General features: G+C 32.3%; 1 protein-coding gene across 1 annotated transcript in view; it reads left to right on the forward strand.

Moving 5' to 3' along the window:
- The window catches only part of LOC130449111 (dopamine receptor 2-like), a 362545-nt gene extending 341502 nt beyond the window's left edge, over positions 1-21043 (forward strand). Inside the window, exon 3 of the mRNA XM_056786793.1 lies at positions 19742-21043. Coding sequence (XP_056642771.1) covers positions 19742-19952 — 211 coding nt within the window. The 3' untranslated portion in view covers positions 19953-21043. The remainder of the gene's footprint in view (positions 1-19741) is intronic.
- The last annotated feature ends 220 nt before the right edge of the window (positions 21044-21263 follow it).

Consider the following 21263-nt stretch of genomic DNA (forward strand, 5'->3'; position numbering starts at 1 on the left):
GTGGTGGCCATGCAAATAAAACTCTCCGACCAATCCACCTATTAGGAAAAATGTTTTAAGATGATTTTTTATATCATTTAGGAAGTGGGTAGTGGCTCCATCGTGCATGAACCAAATGTCCCTGCAAATGTTTTGAGGAGTATCATAAATCATGCGTGGGAAATCATTTTGGAGAAATTCCAAGTATCACTGACTATTCTGGGTATCATCAAAAAAATATGGAAATACTAAATTTTAACTCACTATTACTGCCCACATATTAACACAATATCGATGTTCATTCTTTGTTTGAATTGTACCGTGAGGATTTTCATCTGTCCATGAATGTAAATTATGGACATTAATTAAACCATTGAGTGCTATTTGAATTGGATACAGATACTTGAAACATTCATCTTGGTGAAAAAATGGAATAATATGGCTAACTTTTTCGTACCATTATTTTTTATGACTTTCGTATGACTTTCGTGATTTAAATATCAGTGTGCCGATAAGCTTGCTTCTCCTTTTGGTACATCTGAAGAAGCGGCTCAAATCACACATTTTGGTGGTACCTAAATCGAAATTGAAAAAATGCTTCGACAATTGGTTAAAATCTATGCAAAAGTGTATTGATCTTAATAGATAATATTTTGAAAAAGAATAAAGCCATATCCAATTATAAATATTTGTTTTTATATGTCTAAGCTTGCTAAACATTCTGTAATTAATGACATATGTAGATAACATAGTAGCGATGACCAGAAATAAATACTTGGAAATATACAAAATGAATAACTAAATAAATAACAACCATGAAGACAAAATAACTGGAGCTACCACAAATATAGAAGAGTACTGTTTCGGAAAACTGAAGAGTTCTAAGTAATAGGCTCCATAATAAATGAAAGAAATAACAGATCAAAAAAAGAGGATCACATACAATTTGGGAAAAGGTTATTATAGCCAATTTATAAGAGAGAACAATTAAAGTACCAAAACCAATTTGAAAATCTACAGATATTAGACTTGTTGAGAAACTTTGTTTCTCACAAAAAAAGAAAAAGAAAACCTTGGAAAATAAGAAAATGAATGAAGAGCTAGTAGAGGTAAGAGATTCCGTAATGAAAAACTGGAGACCAATTTAAGGTAGACCCCGAGGATGTCCAAGAGCAAGGTGAGGAAATCAAGTTAGAGAAGATATTAAGAAATGGAATATTCAAGACGTTAGATACAAGATCTACAATGGGAGAAGATAAAGCCATAGAAATTCATAAAACGTGGAAAAAGAAAACTATAAGAAATGATGCGGAGTGATTTGCGCAATAAAACAATCGAAGAGCTCCTTGATTGATTGAAAGTTAGTGGAAATTGGATTAGAAAATTCCATCTAAACAGACAAACTATCAGAGTAAATTGAACGAAGTGTAGTGAAGAAATAACATTCTCGTCTTATGGTAGCAAACATCATCCACTTACAAAGTTTGGGCGTTTTATTCACAACTGAAATGTTGGAAAAACCAGGTGGATTTTTTCCATTTTCCACAAAAATTCACATTAAACATTTTCCATATTATCCAATCTATAGGTTCAATGATAGGACAAACAAACGAGGAGAGCGTTTTTTTCGGAAAATGTTATCAGAGGTTCACATACTTTCACTACGCTGATTATATTCTCAATTTTCGTGATGTATTTCGCATGATGTACCAAAATTTAACATAAATCTTGCAAATTAATTGATGTTGATATTTATATAATGATGACTATTTTTATTGTTAAGTGGTGGTGGTCATGAAACTTGCAGGAGATTATTTTTTAGTTTATTTGAAACGAATGAAAATTTGCAGAACTAGAAATGTGAAGATAGAAGATTATAGAGATTATCTTGACTATTTCCTTCGAAAAATTTAAGCCAACCAAAAAGCTGTAATATTTTATGTTTAACTAGCAACGATCAAATTTCAGCGATAATACTGCACTAGTGCAAATTATCGATAATTTGCACTAGTGCCAAATTTTCGTCTAGGATTAATAAACATCATTTGGTTTTAATTTTATATTTTAAGAAAAGGAACAATGATTGTTTATTTTAAATTAAATTTTTCTCAGGAAATAGTCTGCTAAAATGCCCTCTCGTGCATGTCAAATTGTCTCATAATTTCGACAATTTGACATGCACTCGGGACATTAATATTGAAAATATATTTTTTCATTATAACAAAATCTATCTATATATCAAATTACTTATATTCACTCTAATATGATTTTCAAAATTTACTGCTTATTTGGAAACCAAAGGCGTGATAACGAAATTCATTCTAATGTGTGAGACTTCCCTCTCACTGTAGGGCCGCATAGAGCTAGATATGAGAAGATATAGCGTGATGTTTATGTAGATGTATTTCAAAACCAAAATTACCATTTCTCAAGCGAAATTATAGGGAGCATAAGGAATCGCCTAGAGAATTTGGGACATTTGGTATATCTGTTCAGTGACAAAGTATTATCATGAACAAGTTAATTCGAGTAGCAGTCATGTAATAGGAATTTGAGTTGAAATTATTAACAATTGATATTATTTGTAGAACAAAACATCTGGAAATAAACTTATACATGAAAACATGGTTCCATTAAGAGACTTCCAAATACCTTTATTGAAATTTATATTATGGTCTTCCATTATTTCCATTTCCATTATACTACTTCTGTTTATCCTTCTTCATTCTTTATTTTGATGGTCAATAGATCACTTCACATCATCAACTACATTTGGGAAGACTATGTGGAATACGGTGAAGGACATGCATCTAAGGAAAATAAAGAATTGACACTAGATGAACCTCCAAGGTATGATTGGTAAGGTAATAGTAGCAGATATTATTGCTAAGGAGGGAATATAAACAGTATCCAATAAAGTAGTAAAAGCACGAACAAAGAAAGGAGACTTGGAATTCCCAGAAGATAGGGAGATGATGCTGGTAATAGATATGCAAAAAAGAAGATCATTTGATAAGGGGAACGAGATAAAAGAAGAAATATATCATGTTTTTTTTAATTAATTTTAAATGTGCATTCAATGTAAGTTATTTGCAAGACATTGTTATCTGTCGATAAACTGTAAAATATAGTAATTATCGAAACCAACATTGTTGGACCCACTGAAAAACCGTGATTAAACCATATTGCCAAGCATATAAACTCCAAATTATACGCCGTAAATGAGACCAATTATTAATTTTCGCTAATTTTTTATGGACTATATCATCAATCATCAATAATATTTCCCACTTTGTGACAACAAATTGAGCTATTATTGCCACAATTAATTCTGGATCGACTATTCTATAATTGAAGTGGTAATACTTAAATCATTGTAGAGGTGAGCTTTTACCAATTTTCTGCGGCGATCAAGCCATGTGCCCTCACATTTAAAAATACATAAAACAGGTATATATTTTCACGAACAACTTGTTTGATAAAACAATAATCCTTTGACTCCGACAATGGTATAAGCTCATAATTTGAATAGTTTCACTGCAATCAAGAAAAAATTCTGAAAATAACTCAATTTGTTGTCTCAAAGTGGGAATTATTATTGATTATATACTTCAAGATAAAATTAGCAAAGAGATATTAATAATTGGTATCAATTACAGCGTAAAGTTAAGCGCTCATACGCTTGGCGATATGAACCTCAGTTTTTTAGTGGATCCAATAATGTGGGTTGCAATAATTACTATCTATTCATTGACAGAAAACAACGTCTTACATTAAATGCACATTCAATATTAATAAAAAATACATGATTGATTTCTTTTTTATCTCCTTCCCCTTCCTCAATGATCTATTTCCAGCATCATCTTACCTTCTTCTGGGAATGCCACGTTTCCCTTCTTTTATAACCTTCTAAATGTCCCAATTATCTTAATCCTTTCTGATATACATGGTACACGTTTGAGGAAAAAGTAGGGACAGTGAGACAGTGAGACGAGTAAATCTCGAACGCCTTCATCTCAACGGAGTTACGCTGCTCTTAGAGATTCGGCATGCGCGAATTTCAGTTAATTTTACTGTTTTTCCCATATTTTTGTGTATATGGTTTTACTGATGAATATACAGAAAATTTAAGTAGTTATCGCACTTTGCATATTGTGCCACTTCTTCAAGTATAGTTCACAATTTGTAATACAATTTTCAATTGGTTCCATTTTACAGTAAGTCCGTTATTTAGTGTGTTTTAAATATGTTTAAAACGTGATATAATCTCACAGAAAATGGATTAAATACTTGGCGTCAATTTGAGCGTTTTTAATAGTTATAAAACGATAAAATACAATGACAAACCACTATAATAAATATTTTATTGCAATAGAGTGATAAATACCGTTGAGAAGTAGGTGAATATCGAAAGTCGTGTAAAAATCAGCTCTCGTCGATTAATCATTTTACAAGTGTAAATATAGTTATTTAGTGAAAAAAAAAACTACAACCATTATCGCAATCATCACCCCCATATATATCATCTCAAAGTAAGCAAATTTAAAATCTTCATAACGAATTTAACATTTGAATGCTAACAATCAAACACGATTGTTGTTAGTCAAGGTACAAAACCTGTTGCTGCTTATCAGCAAAACAACATTTAGAAACCAGTACCGGTTTAAGTACCAATATGTTAATTAGATTCAAAGAAGATGGATGAAAACAGCACAAACAATTTTACTTTTACCCTACCTAATAACCCTCCACAATCTTATTCATCCATTACAAGCCAACAAAAAACAATTTTTCCAACGAAACAACAAGTAATAGTAATTAGCTCACTAAATGGAGTAAAATTAGAAGAATACCTGATAGCCGTAGGCACTATTATCAATCCCAGCAAAATTATATTTTCATCAAGAATAACCAATAATAGAATATGCATATATCTAACTAAAAAAGAAGACGTGGACGAATTCTTAACAAAGTGAATAACGAAATTCTTTCTGTACGTCGACTTATAACACCTAGTGAAAGATTACTACTATCGAACGTCTGTCCAACTATACCTCATACAATTATCGAAAAGGAACTCAGACAATTGGGCCTCCATCTGTCGTCTTCCATAACATTCCTCAAAATCGGTACTTCTAATCCAAACTTTAAACACATTCTAAGCTTTCGCCGTATTGTTTACATATCTCCCACACAAATTACAATACCTACCTCGATTCTTATTAATTTTGATGATACTACATACCGAATCTTCTTAACGCATGATAGCCATTTGTGTTCTTTATGCAACGGATCAGGACATAACTCTAATAATTGTCAGAACACATCAATAAGCACTACATCCGACAATACATCATTACCAATGGAGACTAATACAACAAGATCAACAAACATCGTCAATCAAATCTACAACAAACCTTCAGATTCGAACTCGACCACAACAAACCTAACAAATGTGAATAATCAAACAGAAGACATACCATCACATATAGCACCTACCAACCTCAAACATACCACTCAATCCACAACCGATAGCAGAAATTCTAAAAAACTAACCATATCAGCAGAAATACACATGGATACAGATACAACGAATACAAAACGCACCTTATCTGAGATCACAACTCCACCTTCACCTACACCACAAACAAAGGATACATTTAATAAACCAAACGAACAAACAATTAAGAAAGCGAAAAAGATAGTAAACAACAAATCAAATACACAAACAAGTACTTTCTACAAATTAATGGAGTCAGCACAACAAATATTTGAAAACGAAAGCCAAATCTTAACTTTCGCGAAAGCCGTTGATTTCTTCGAAAATGCAATAGGAACAAAAGATCCATTAAGTATATCCAAAATATATACAGAAGATACAAAAAGCTTCTTAAAACTACTCGCACACATGCATCCATATTTTACAAACAAAAGAATGAAAAGCATCAGTACAAGAATCAGGAAAAAAATCATGGGACAGCTAAATTTACACCCGTCAACTATCGCATAAGAAATAGAAGACTACTCTGAATCATCAATTGAATCATCGCAGGAATAATGACTAATAATAACTCAATTTTACAGTGGAATCTAAGAGGATTCTACAGAAGATTCGAAATGCTTAAAAACCTACTCTCCGAACTATCACCAAACATAATATGCTTGCAAGAAACCAATTTTAAAAATCAACATTATTACAACTTGAAAAACTACACCTGCTTCTACAAAAATAGAACGTACAATGGAAAGGCATCTGGAGGTGTAGCAATATACGTCCACAATAAATATAACACACAACAAATCATTTCTATAGCAAACAATATTGAATTAATAACTGTAGCAGCTGATATAACACAAAGAATATATATATCCTCTCTATACATACCCCCAGACCAAAATATCGATACGTCAGAACTTGAATAAGTTCTAAAAACTATTCCAAGTCCTCGATTGATTTTAGGTGATTTTAACGCTCACAATACACTATGGGGATCAAACTATATCACAGCCCGAGGCAAAACAATTGACAACATGATAAATTCCCTAAATCTTAACATCTTAAATGACGGAAGACCAACAAGAATTGACATTCACACAGGAACATGCTCAGCCATTGATATCACCCTGTGTGAACCAGTCCTGACTCCCACATTAACTTAAGATGTAATACCATATTTATTTGGAAGCGATCATTATCCTATAAAGATTTCATATACATCAAAACTCTCTGAGAATAATAGCTTACCAAACCCAAAATGGAATCTAAAAAATGCTAATTGGGAAAAATTTAGCGAAACAGTTGAAACGAAGATTAACATTACAAAAGACCAGCCAATTTTAAATGTAGAAAATCTCGTAGAAACCTTCACATCTATAATCGTAGATGCTGCCAAAACACACATAGGATATACTAAAATATTATTAAACCATAAACCACTACCTTGGTGGAACAAAGACTGTCAAAACGCAATCAGAATTTATAAGTCCTCTTTTAACAAGTTTAAATGGAAGAATACTGTAGAAAATTTAATTGATTATAAAAAACAAAGAGCCCGAGCGAGATATATTATGAAGAAGAGTAGACAGGAGTCATGGATTAAATTCGTATCTACAATAACATCCTCAACTCCACCATCCTTAGTTTGGCAAAATATTCGGAAGATGTATGGAATAAAACAATCCCCAAGAATTCCATTTTTAGTTAAAAATAACACTCTGATCACAAATTCAAGTGAAATAGCGGAAGCATTAGCTTCACAATACGAATATAACTCTAATGATTCAAACTATGATGCAAAATTCATAAAGAATATAAAAAATATCGAAGAAGAAATTTTGGAAGATTTTAGTGGAGAACAATCAAATCCTATTAACTGCGCGTTCAGCCAAATAGAACTTTATGAAGCTCTGAAATCACAAAAACATACTGCCCCTGGTCCAGATCAAATACCAGTAGTATTCCTACAAAAACTTTCAGATAGCACCAAAAACTACCTATTAAAACTGTATAACTACATTTGGACTAATAAAGTCTTTCCTTCAAGCTGTGATAATCCCACTTTTGAAACCTGACAAAATAAGAACAAAACCAGAGTCTTACCGGCCAATATCCTTAACGAACGTCCTATGCAAGATTATGGAGAAAATGGTTAATCGTAGACTACTCTGGGTACTAGAACAAAATAATTTATTGCCACCAGAACAAAGCGGATTTCGCCAAAATAGGTGCACAGCTGATAACCTGATAGACCTAGAATCCAAAATAAGCGAAGGTTTTGCCAATAAACAAGAATGCATAGCCGTATATATGGATATCACCAAGGCATATGACATGGTTTGGAAACACAATATAACCTCAAAACTACAAAAGTGGGGTCTAGGAGGGAACATTCTACACTTCATAAAAAATTTCCTGACAGACAGATACTTCCAAGTGAGAGTAGACAGAAGCCTATCAGCTAAAAAACTACAGAAGAATGGGATTCCACAAGAGTCTACAATAAGTACCACTCTATTCCTGATTGCTATCACCGATATTCTTGACAAATGCTCTTCGCTAGTCAAAGGAAGATTATACGCCGATGATTTAGTACTATTTGCAAAAGGGAAAAATATAACCACTATCCAAATGCATTTACAAACCGTACTCGATAACCTAAGCAACTGGTCTAACACCAACCGATTGAAATTCTCGGAAACTAAAACAAAATGTATTCTCTTCTTCAGAAAGTACATACAAGAAAAACCTATATTAATCTTGAATAGTCAAAATCTAGAGTTCGTAGAATATATAAAATTTTTGGGCATAACTTTTGATAAAAAACTCACCTGGAAACAACATATCGACTACCTTAAGAAAGTCTGTCAAAGGCTCTTATAAGATCAAGGATCGACTATGGCTCCATAGTTTACGCATCATGCGAGAAAACACACCTCAAGCAACTTGACGTATTAGAAAACACTGCACTAAGAATCGCCACCGGCGCATTTCGAACAACACCGATAGAGAGTCTCCACTGTCTAACTGGAGAACCACCCCTTCGACTGCGAAGAATGCAACTTAGCATAACCTACGCAACATCAGTATTATCAAATAGAAATAATCCAGTTAATTACAACATCAAAACAGATCGCTTTAAAAATTTATTCGGAAACAAACAAACAACGATTCCCTTCTACGAAAGAATTCGCCAATACACAAACATCTTGACAATCGAACTACCAGTTTTCTTTCCAACCAATATAAAAACTCCTCCCCCTTGGATAATCCCTATTCCTACCATCAACGTTAATTTGAGTTACTACAAAAAAGAGGAAACAAACCACCCCCTGATAGTTCAATCATTTCGCACCCTCGTTGAAGAAAACCTCAAAGAATACCATCTTATGTACACTGACGCATCCAAAACACCTAATGGCGTAGGAGCAGCAGTTATACTAGCAAACGAAAATTTTGCATTTAAGCTATCTCCTCACAATAGCGTCCACACTGGCGAACTTTATGCCATATTTCAGGCATTAACAATTGCCAGTAGATATGAATATTAAAAAATTGCAGTAATTACTGATTCTATGAGCTCCATCAACACCATTAAACAACTCTTTCCCAAACACCCACTAGGTTCCCTCATTAAAACCCAACTATACCTCCTCCACCAATCCAAAGCGTGCGTCCAAATTATCTGGGTCCCATCGCACACCAATATCCCAGGAAACGAAAAAGCGGATCAATACGCCAGAGAAGCAGCAGATAACAACAAAGCAACAATTGTGCGCGAAGTGATGGTCAGTGATTTCAAAGCGGTAATAAAAGCGAAAGCTCAGTGTAAGTGGCAAAGTGAGTGGAACAGGTCGCAGTCAATATTGAAAACCATCAAACCATACGTTAAACCATGGAAAGGTAGCCCAAAAAGTCGCGCAGATCAAATAAAAATCGATCGCTTAAGGCTGGGTCACACTAAAGCAACACACTCCCATCTATTTAATAGAGAAAACCCACCGATATGTGAACCTTAATGTTGAACATTTATTGTTAAACTGTCGAAAGTACAGAAATGAAAGAATACTTAACAATTTTCCAGACAATATAACCACCTTACTCAATGAAAATTGTAATAATGCAAACATAATTAAGTATTTGAAAGACACCAAATTATATCACAAACTATAATTGACATGTTGCTAATAACCTTTGTAGTTGATGCGACAATAAATTTAAAAAAAAAATAATAATAAATACCAAGTTTTTGTACTGAATAGAGTTCAAGTGTGTTTTTTGCATGAACGTAGAATATATTCAATAACGTAGTACATTCTTGAAAAAACAAGAAAAATTGCTGGAAATACTTTTTCATTCATCGTACGTAATAAATACTAAACACTCAACCGAAAACTCAACATACTATCACCAACTAACCTCAAGTCTAAATCCATTTCCGTGAAGTAGCCGCATCGAAGGCAACAACGGTAAACTCATTCAATTGCTACTGTTTTTCCATTTCATTCCAGTACTTTTAGACCATACATTGTTTTGAACAGTCATATTTTGACTAAATTAATACTGAGTATTAAAATAACTGTTTCTTTTTTCCATTACTATTAATATAAAAAGAACAGTGTCATGAACGCAAAATTGTAGAATGAATATTAAAAATCGGATTGGTATTCAGTATTAGTTTTGTTGCACTCTTTTAATCACATTGGTCCACGTATTTCGTGGTATTAGGTGCATGTTACCATCCGTTTTCAGTAATTAGTATTTATCTAAGCTTTGATATAGTTTTATGCATGAATAACAAATGTTTCATGAAATGCTTTATTAAAGTCATCAAAAGTAAAATTGTGATAGTGTGTGAGATCTAGGAGCACACATAATTGAATGTCTAGATAAGCCGATTGTGGTGATAAGTGAGAAATCAGTTATTGAGATAAATAATGATATGTATATCCCTAATTGAATGTGAAAATATTAAGGGGTGAATAAAACAATATATAATGAAATGAAATTATAATCAAGTGAGAACCTGGCTTAGTCATAAAAGAGACCGAATAAAATAGCAAAGTGTGTTTTAAATTACATGAGATGATGTGTTAAAGTTAAAGACGAATACAGAAGTGAGTTTATACTGTCAAATATTCAGTTGGATTGTAAATACAATCATTGACAAATGAAATAAAACAGACAGCAAAAGCTTAAACCAAAATAACCAATTTCACAGGTATCTCTTGTTCTATCCTCGATTCATTTAATTTTTATTTAACGAAATATTTTGATGCATAAGCTATTGGAAGGTGTGTGCTATGGTAATTGAAAACAGACGAGTATCATGGTCATTACAACTATAGAATTATTCAATTTTCCAAGCATGATAATTGCTACCAAATATAATGGATCAGAAGGTCGTTTTCAATAATTTTTGGATGCTCTGCAGTTACTGTAGTTACTGCAGGAAATGCGTATTATTTAATAACGGAACATGAGTTGTCAGGTGTTGCTATAATGAAATTGAGAAATTAGTTTCTAAGAATTAACACAATAGAGATTCCTCGAAATTCATATTTGACATAGAGGCGTTTTCAGCAAAGCATTCTGTCAGGTGTACTATAACCTACACAATCAACGCTTTAGAAGGAACAAGCTCAGAAAATCTAAAATTATTACGGAGGCTGCATCTTTCAATAGAACTAGAAAAGCAATATCAAAGTTTGTAGAAGCTCTAATTCAGATATTCCCACATAACCAGTTTTTTTGCCAAGACAAAGTAATACAAAAATAGCAAATACAGAGGAAATTTTTACGGTAGAAGACATCAACATAATTACTTAACTGAAGAACTCAACAGACTGAAGAGGAGGAAATACTAAGAAAAAGTAAAGTTAATATGGTGAGAGATAAGAAAAATGCAAGGATTGAGTAGGAAAACTCATAACTTGAATGAATAATAGTTGAATGTGGTGTAAAATAATAATGGATATGAAATAGTAAATATGCATTTCACGTGTCTGAACATGTTCAGTTTTCTGGTTAAAGACTTTACCTACTATAATATTGGGTAACCGAAACATTAACACAATATTCGGACTCATAACATAAGATATGTTAATGTTAATATTGGTAAGAAATGTTCAAATTTTATCTTCTCTTAGCTGGCCTAAATAAAATCGTTAGAAAGAGATAATGAGGAAACTTTATCAAGATATCGAACGGAAAGAGTATTCGCATTAGAAAACGGGAGCAATTAAGCCGATTTTCTCAGTAATCGATTGTTATTTAAACAACAGATTACACGCTAATGCCGAAATATATTGGAACTACTAAATTTTTATGTTCCAATACTTTATAATAATTTAATAGCATCATCAAGAAACAATTTTAAAATAGTTTGACCCAAATTCAACACGTGAAAGTTTGGATCCAAGCAAAGGTAATACGAACCATAAATTATAGTATTTTAACGATGAAAATAATTGAAGACATGAGTTGATAAAGGTGCTATGTCCACTTTTTAAAGTTTTGAGTAAATGAGGAAAACGCGTTTCAACTCGGAACTTTTTTACAAAATTTTCAATCAATACAAACAGTATCTCATAAGGTCGGTATTTGTTTGTACTACTTAGCTTGTTATTTTATAATCGAATAAACTTTAATGATTTATAGTTATTTTGATTTTGATGGACATAGCACTTTTATCAACTAACATCTAAAGCGAGTTATACTATTTATTTTAGTGGATAGAGGAACTATGTTGCTTTTGATTTGAAATAACTTGGAAAATCACTCAGGTATATTGAAATAAATTTTTATTTCTTATGAAACTAAACAAAACACAACTTGACACAAAGAAACTTAAAGCCTAATAGGTCTTCCGATTTTTCTTAGGGTTTTTTTTAGTTTCTTCCAAAACGATATCAAAGTACCATCTGTAATCTGTTGGGATGAATTTCAGTTGATCTTGCAGATTCGATATCTTTTCACTAGTGAGACCACCGCATTTAGGTAACTTCTGTAAAACCACTTTTTCAGCTTGTACTACGGTTTCCCTTTTTTTCTGCAAATCGACTTCCATAAATGGACCGAATGGGTCTAAATTAGTTTTGTAAGAGTATTTGCCAAATTCATTCACTCTAATCCATTTGACCTTATCGCGGAAGTATATTTTTTGATTAAGCGTATTGGTCACGTTTTTGTATAAATGGAGTTTGGCTGGAAGTGTTTCAAAATCATAGAAAATATGTTCCATATTGAAACACAAACTCTGTCTGGTACTGGCAGATTTTATATTTCCCGATATTGGTCTGGTATATAAATATTTTGGTGTTTCCGAAGAACTTTCTCAATTCGTCTCTCAGTTACGAAATGCCTAATTTTGTGTAACGCGTGAGATTTTTGTGTGAGTTCCGCAAACATCTCACAAGTTACACAAAATTGCATTTCTTAACGTATTACATACAATATTTTGTTTTCTAATTTTGAATAAGTAATAGTAAATATAGAATATTATTGATAAAAATTGTAAAAACAGAAATCAAGTCTGTTGACAGTTGTCACTTCATGTCAGTTTGACGTTACATAATATTCCATTTTTCGTAACCAGTTACATAATATTTTACTTTGTGTAACTAGTTACACAAAGTAAGACCTTTCATAACGTCAATCAGTTTTAAAAAGTGTCACATTATATGTCAAAATTAGAAAAATGTTATTTTATGCTTACCTGTTTCAGAGCTGCACTGCTTTTGAAGTCCGCTAGTGCTTGGTTGCCCTATTCACATTTTGCAGAGACTTTTGTTGGGCGATGTCTTGCATTATATTGTTTTCTTCAACAATTTTCTCTGTACTTGGACAGGAGTTCGAATAACTTTTATCCTCTGAAAAGTACCTAAAAACGAATAATATTAAAAATATTCCAAATTCACCTTTTTAGAATAAATTTAATGGTAAATGGGGAGAGCAAAAATAATAATAGTAAACTAAAACAACTTACCTTCACTAGGAAGACATAAATTCTCTTAGTTCTGGAACTCATGATGAACTATTATTATGTAGTTTTAAAACCTATTCCTTCTTTAGAAATCCCGGATTTGGTCACAGAAACAGTATAAATATTATAAACATAACCTTAAAATATCACATAGCACCCGAACATGTGAACAGAACTTTCCAATAGTTTAGTGGATAAAGGTGCTATGTCACCAAATTGGACACAGCACCTTTATCTACTAATATATGGCGAATGCGTGACTGACATAGCACCTTTATCAATAAAAATATCCCATATTATTGAAAATCTGACAATCTAGGTTTATTCAGGGGTTGCATTGGGTTATCAGAGAACCAAATAAACCAAAACCTAATTATTTGAAAAAAGTGGACATAGCACCTTTATCAACTCATGTCTTCAATTGTTTTCAACTGTGAAATTAAATTATAAGATGAAATATACGGTATAGTTATTTTCTATATGCCTGTTTCACTCGCTTTAAAACGAATGAATTTATTAAGAACCAAATTCATTAGACAAAATACCCACTGAAATATTATATATTACCTCACCGAGCTGTCATAGTGACAGAATTACGGAGCCTATCACCGTTTTCGTACAAATCATTGCCCTGAATGAGCTTTCAGACATTTCATACCATCTGGAACGCAGAATCTACCGAAAAGAGTAAAACTCTTTTGAGAACACCTACACTGAAGATATTCATTCTATGGAAACTGATTATGAATTTTGGAATAATAGAGTCAAAAATTTACTAGAAAAATCATTTTGTTGTTTTTTCTTTATTAAAAGGTCTACAAAATTACTCCAGCGTCGTATTCATGTCATTTCGATAACCGGATAACAACCAGAGCATTTCATATCACTCATAATGCAGTTTTCATTCATATTTAGACATTTATTTTAAAAGTTCATGCAACGACAACTTATTATTCTATTTATTCACAACTTATATGAAATTGAAGGATGAAAAGTCTGCTGGATCTAACGGAATTATTCTTAAAACCTTAGATGCAACTAAAACCATCTTCGGCAGTAATAAAAGCAATTGTAGAGATAAAATTTCCCTTGGAAACCAGTAAGCCTCAGATCTAGTATTATGAATTTCAAAATATTGACCTTTGTTTTCTGCTAATTCTGATATTCATCTCAAAATATGCAAGTATATTAATAATATCAATAGCATTTCTCACCGGAATGAACCATTTCGCAATTTCTATACTTAATAAAATATTTCAGGACCCAAGCAATCGTTCATAAAGGTACTAAAGAGAAGCTGATTATAAATGTTACCTTCGGTCATGAGTTTTTGATATTTACTTGATGGACAAACCGAAAACTCTGGACCGAAAAAGCGGAACCTGTAGTATATGTGATGAGGGGGAAATTAGCGAAATTACTATCAACAAGAAGTGGTCATGAAATATGAAACTATAATATTGACACTCATTGAAAAAACTATACTGATAAATTTACAAATAGTGAAAGTAATGATATTGGTTGTTGTTTGCTGCGACCATGAAACATCCTTAGAGAGGAGCATTAATAAATGACTAATATATTGTGATAATTTGTGGCAACCTATATAGTATAATTCGAAAAATTTCTACACAACACTTTGATAAGTATATTCTACCAATTTGGTATTGTTATGAAATCGTTCACGACATGAACCGTTAAACAGGTGCTGTTCGGTTATGATGGTGATGATATAATGTTTGGCGCATGCGACGGTTGTTTTGTACAGCGGCAATTTTATTAATATTGTTTTTTAATGAAATTCTCAGAAAGCTTCTTTATTTATTTGTTTCATTTCTAGAAATGTCCAAGAAATTCCTTTCTGGAATAAATACGTGCTTGTATAACAACAAGAAATAAGTACATAATCGATGTCATTGTTTTTTTTTTCAAGGAAATAGTAAATAGTAACCGGCGAATTTAAATAAATTAGATAAGTAGTGAACAGAATTATTATAAATGTAAGTGGTTAATATAAATATAGTTTAGTGTAAGTGTGTGCATTAATTAATTGAGTAAAAGAGTGTTTATAAACTCACCTCACCGTTAGTGGTTTAAATAAATACGAACAACTTCACACTATTTCAGTAAACACAGTAAATTTACAGGATTTTTTTTCTTTATTAACGCTCTACATTGAATTCAGGAAACAGTTGTTCGACAAGGAAAGTACGGGACTGAAAAATGAACTGTTATTAACTGCTAGAATATCTTATTTATTTTCTATAACGAAAAGTAAATATTTTGATTAATATTATATATTTATATTGTAGATTGTAATAATGATAAATAAATATAGAAAATATTTCCTAACATTCTGAGAGTGTCGTCATATTTCTATACCTGAATTTCATGATGGTACCTATCAACTAATTTTATTAAAGAGAACTGTTCGTGATCGTTTTATTCAAATCTTTTTGACATTATTCTCAAAAAAGCTTGGATATATTTTTGAAATTATTACATGTTTATTAAAAAGATATCATAAAGTAGAACAAATAAGGAAAAGTTGGGGTGAATAGGAGGAATAGGTGAATCATTTGGAGGGAATGCTAAAAAGAGAGAGGCCATGGACGACAGAAAATTTGCAATTTGAATGTTTAATTTAGCATCATACTCTAGTTTTTTGCATCATCCTCATAAGAGGATCGTTACTGAAGTTTTGATATATGGCAACACTGATGTGAATATGTCAAATCTGACATGACCATCCTAGAGATTGATATTTTCGCTTAAACGTACTCAACTTGTTGTCATATGAGTGCCATTTTAGAGGTTTACAGATACTTGAAACATTCATCTTAGTAAAAAATTAGAATCAAATTTTCATACGATCATTTTCTATAACTTTCGACGTGGATTAAACCAAGTGCAGTGAGCCGGTCAAATCCCACTTTTGGCGGTGAAGCAACTTGTTTTGCTGGTTTTTTTAATTCGATCGTAGCTGCACTTAACTACAGGATGAATTTCGTGAAGATAGTCAAAAATCGGCTATTGTGCCAGAAAAATCGATGCTGTGTATAAACTGTTATTGGAAGATCTTCATGCGACAAACCATGAAATTGAGGTATACTCTGGCATTAGAACCGCTCCCATACTTTCAATATTGCATCAACATTTAAATGCCTAAAGGTTTATTAGCGTTGGATATCCCATAATTTGACAATCGCTTAAAAAAAGATCGTGTCGATTGGTGCAAAGAAATATTGAAAAAAATCAATCGCCGTGCTTCAGCCTACGTCTAGCAAAAAATCATGGATCTATGCATATGAACCTGAAAATCAACAATAATCGACTCTATGGATCTTTCAAGATGAGCCAAATCCAACAAAAGCTGTTCATCCACGAAGCTCTTCGAAGCAAATGTCGCCTGATTTATCGGAATTTCTGGACATGTCACCATTAGAGCAACGTAAAACAGTCAATTCTAAATGTACACCAGCATTTGTTTCCAAGAAGTGTTCGAAATAATCAGGTAAAGCAATCGCAGAAGACGAATCTCTACCACAATGGGATCTCCCACACATCATTTAATTACATGTTTTGAAGGTGCCTCAATCGAAATAAAAAAAACTCTACAGTTGGTTCAAGCACATGCAAAAGTGTATAGATTTTAATGGGGAGTAAAAAAAATAATAAAGCCATACCCAATTATAAATATTTGTTTATGTTAGTTGTTATATCTCAGAACTTAGTAGCAACTCTCGTATTTATCAAGAAAAAAGGATGTAAGTTTTCTATAGAGATGATGGAAAGGTTTTCTACCCTAAAAACCTTGTTGTTAATTACCTTACTTTGGAGCTATTTCAATTGTATGAAATAATTTTCAGTCGTGTTGGTAGAAGATTATTGAAAAGTTTCGATCGTTCCTATAATTTTTTCAAGTGACTTTTTTTTTAAATATGTCGAATTAGTGCATCCCTGTACAAAATTCTATCATCACCAACTGCATTTTCTTCTTCCAACCTGGCAATTAAATCATCGGTTTTCCATAAATATTCTCAAGCTGAAATTTACTTTTGTGGTAATGGAATTCTCTTGATAACTGTGGAATCAACTTGAATATATTAATACCATGCATGTGAGATTTCACAATGGAATCCAATCAGCTTAAATTCATCTTTTAGATCAATAAAAGTACAAAAATGTGCTAGTTTTTCATTCGTTAATTCAAAATTTAATTAATGACAATTTATCTTCGTTATCACGTTAAGCAAATGAAATAAACTTGATTTCAACATGTGATTGAAGTTTTAAATATTCAAATAAAAAACTTGTTTCAGGTTATTCAATTAAGAAACTATACAGGAATGATATTTTTTGAAGAGAAGCGGAGAATGTGAATAATATTTGTTCAATCAGTTTATCTCAATTGTTGTCATTCCTAACTTTCGGCGGCTTAGTACTAATATTAAATTACAATGTCTTGACTCCTAGAAAAGAATCGAGGGGCTCTTGCGACATCCTAGTTATACCTTTCCCTCTGTCTGGAATTGTTGTTTGCGGAAGTCCTGGGACGTTTACACGATCTGCGTACATACTCTGGCTTACTACAATACCGACATTTGCTCCTTCTCGGCTTCTTGTTAACCATACTTTTCAACAAGTTAACGATCTGGGCCAGTTTATTATCGTGACTCGATTGGTTCTATTATCGTTATATTATGAACCATCATATTCAATAGTAGCAGGCCATCAATGAATGCCTGGATGCTCAAACATTCCATCATGTTCTCTGGTGCTGATGAATAAGCGAATCGGACAAGTCGGGCAATGTCTCCCTCGTACTCTTGAAGAGTTTTGTTGCCCTTCTACCTTCGGTTCTTCAATTGCGATTGGTACAGGTGTTCTTGATACTCGTGACCATATCGCATGCCCAATCACTTTTTCAACTGTTCGAAGTCATCAGGTATCGTCTGGAGTACATCTAAGGCATCTCCTTGCATTGCAATGGTTGAATTCACTGCCTTTTCTTTATCGGACCCCTTACTCACTCTAGCGTCTGCACCTGTTTAACGTGGTTATTCCAAGACATCTTACCTTCAAAAGTTGTAACCTTGATTCGTGGAAAACCACAATTGGCTGCGCTCTTGAGGCTTGGGGATTGCAGGATTTCATTTGTTCGATCTTCTTTTCATCTACTGGAACATCTTCTGTTCCCGAATTTGTAATGACATTTCGTTTTCCACGTCAGCGGCAATGTCCGTTTTCAATGATATAATATCGGCAGAAATATCGCTCTTCCTGGAGAAGAGAAGTGCCACTTTGAGTTTTTCTACTAGTTCACTCTTCTTACCGGACGTTTCCCAATCGCGATTCTTCAGTTCCTCTTTCAATTCCGTCACTTTCAGGTCTCTTAGCCATGTTTATGTCACTATTTATGTACAATACCTCACACCTGACACCAATGTAATTTTTTTCTTACTTATTGAAACTATTTCACTGTCTTTTACGTACTTGATTTATTTAAACACTTACACTAGCCTTAACTAACTTATAAAATTCATTTGAATTATTTGGTTACTTCTCTTTTTCGCTCAATTCACTATGACTAGTAATTAGAAACTAACTCCGCTAAACAACTCGATTTTATATCAGATACAACATTTCTAGAAATCTTGAAAGTAAAGAAACAAAAATGCATAAATAAAAAGTCCTTCCTAGAAATTAGTTTTGAAAAATAACATAAGCAACACGCCGCTGGTATTAAAAATATACATCAACTTCGATTCGGCGTGGTTGCCAAATTTTAGAGTTCCATTATAACCGAACAAAACTGGTTGTACGGCCCATGTCGTGGAGTTGTTCGTAACAGTATATAACGTGAGTGTAATTTTTCAATTATCTCCAGATTATATACGTAAGCAGAAATTCCACAACCTTTAATAAATATATATTTTTTAATTGTAATGTAGTAAGTAATCATTTCTTGTTCATTTATCTGACTATTATGATTCGATGCATTGAGTTAAATGAATTTTCTTCTTTTTTTTTGATAAATTTTTATAAAATACTGTCAGAAATGCGTAAAAGTCAGTGAGATAGTAGGAATTGAAAAGATATGAACGATGCAGTTCTAGATTATCATATAATTTATCTATTTATATTGACTAACTGAAAAATATCGAACCCAAAAGACCAAAATAAACTGACTACGTACATAGTATTATTCTTCATAATATATCAAAATTATAATGTAATGTATTGTAATAATGAAATATCATGTATTGTTTACATTTCAGAGCATTTTTGGAAATCCTGTGCGTATGCTGTCCTTTATCGGTTCAAATGAAGTATCAGCCACATCTCAGGAGCAAACCTAGCCAAGTAAGTCAAACAATGTACATGAAAGAGAAATACTTCGACCAGAAAGGCGCGGATATAATAAATGGAGATGAATTGGAAAGTTGTTCAAATATAAATATCACGGATTTTTGTATTGAAATCACTTGAAAAAAGAATTTGTTATTTCAGCGCTACTGCTAATTCTAACAAAATAGTAATAATAAATGAGATAAATAGGGATAATATTAGAGAAATTGATTATACTATTTTCCATTTCTTGTGACTTTTCAATAGAGAAAATATTGGAAAAATTATTTGGCAAACTTTCAAGTTCATTTTAAAAACCGACGAGTATCGTATATCGATTCTAATTTATAACGAATGCTCTGTTCAGGACTTTTACTTTGTTCGAAACCAATTGTCAAATTGTTTCTGAATTTTATAGCGAAACTGTTAATTTAGTTGCTAAGAAAGTGGTCCATTTTCTCAAAAAGTTTTCATTAAGAATGTCTGTTAAAACGAGGTTGTTATTTACTAATTAATTATTAAATATTCTGAACACTTGATATTATTATGTTTAACAGAGAAGCTCTCAAATACATATCAAAAGCTTCTTTTACGAAGGCGGTTTCACGGCGGTTTCAGAGATTTCCGCCATGTATCTGATATCATCCATCAAAATTTTGTATAAATCTGAAAAATATATTAGTATAAATATACATAAAGAAAACTGTAATAATTATTTTTTTCGTGGAAAAGCCAAGTAAAAACCAAGAAAAAGTTACGTGAATATTATCAATCACATAGAATGATTCGCAAATTATTCTCATTCCAAACGTGACCATTCGAACACGTATACTGACGAAGTCTGGATGCGTAATTTTCTTTAATTAGGCAAAAACTAATTGATAAAATCTGTGCATTCGTACTTAGCGATCGTCGAATAAAACTAAAATTGAAATTGCTTAATGCTGATCAAAAGACCGCTAGCATTAAGAAATTAAAGGAATTTATGGATGTCTTCCAAGGAAATCCAAAGAAATGTTCCTGACAATATATCTTGGTGTTACCATTGTACCCTAGAAACTAGAATTCAGTAAAAATAATGAATTTGATTCAAGAGTGCTCGCAAAAAAGGAATAGTCTCACTGTTTTGGTAATAAAAACTTGCAATCTTTATTGAATTTCTAGGAAAAAGGAAAATATAACCAGCCAATATCATTGGCTGACAAATTTGGTTCCAAATTAAAGAAAAAAAATAGTATTTTTGGAAAAGAGATTTTTCTTTTATAACAAATTTGCGCTTGTCTATTCATTTGCTATTACTTTCTATTGCACAAGTATGCACAGTATTGCACAAGTCATGGAAAACCATTCCAGACAAATGAAGGGGTGTTGGCAGAAACAAACACGTATTATGCGGAGCTTGCAAAAGATGTTTTTTTTGGATGTTTAAAAAAATTTAGAAACACGTTCAAG

This window comes from Diorhabda sublineata, chromosome 9 (assembly GCF_026230105.1).
Source record: "Diorhabda sublineata isolate icDioSubl1.1 chromosome 9, icDioSubl1.1, whole genome shotgun sequence".
In the NCBI taxonomy this organism is placed as follows: Eukaryota; Metazoa; Arthropoda; class Insecta; order Coleoptera; family Chrysomelidae; genus Diorhabda; species Diorhabda sublineata.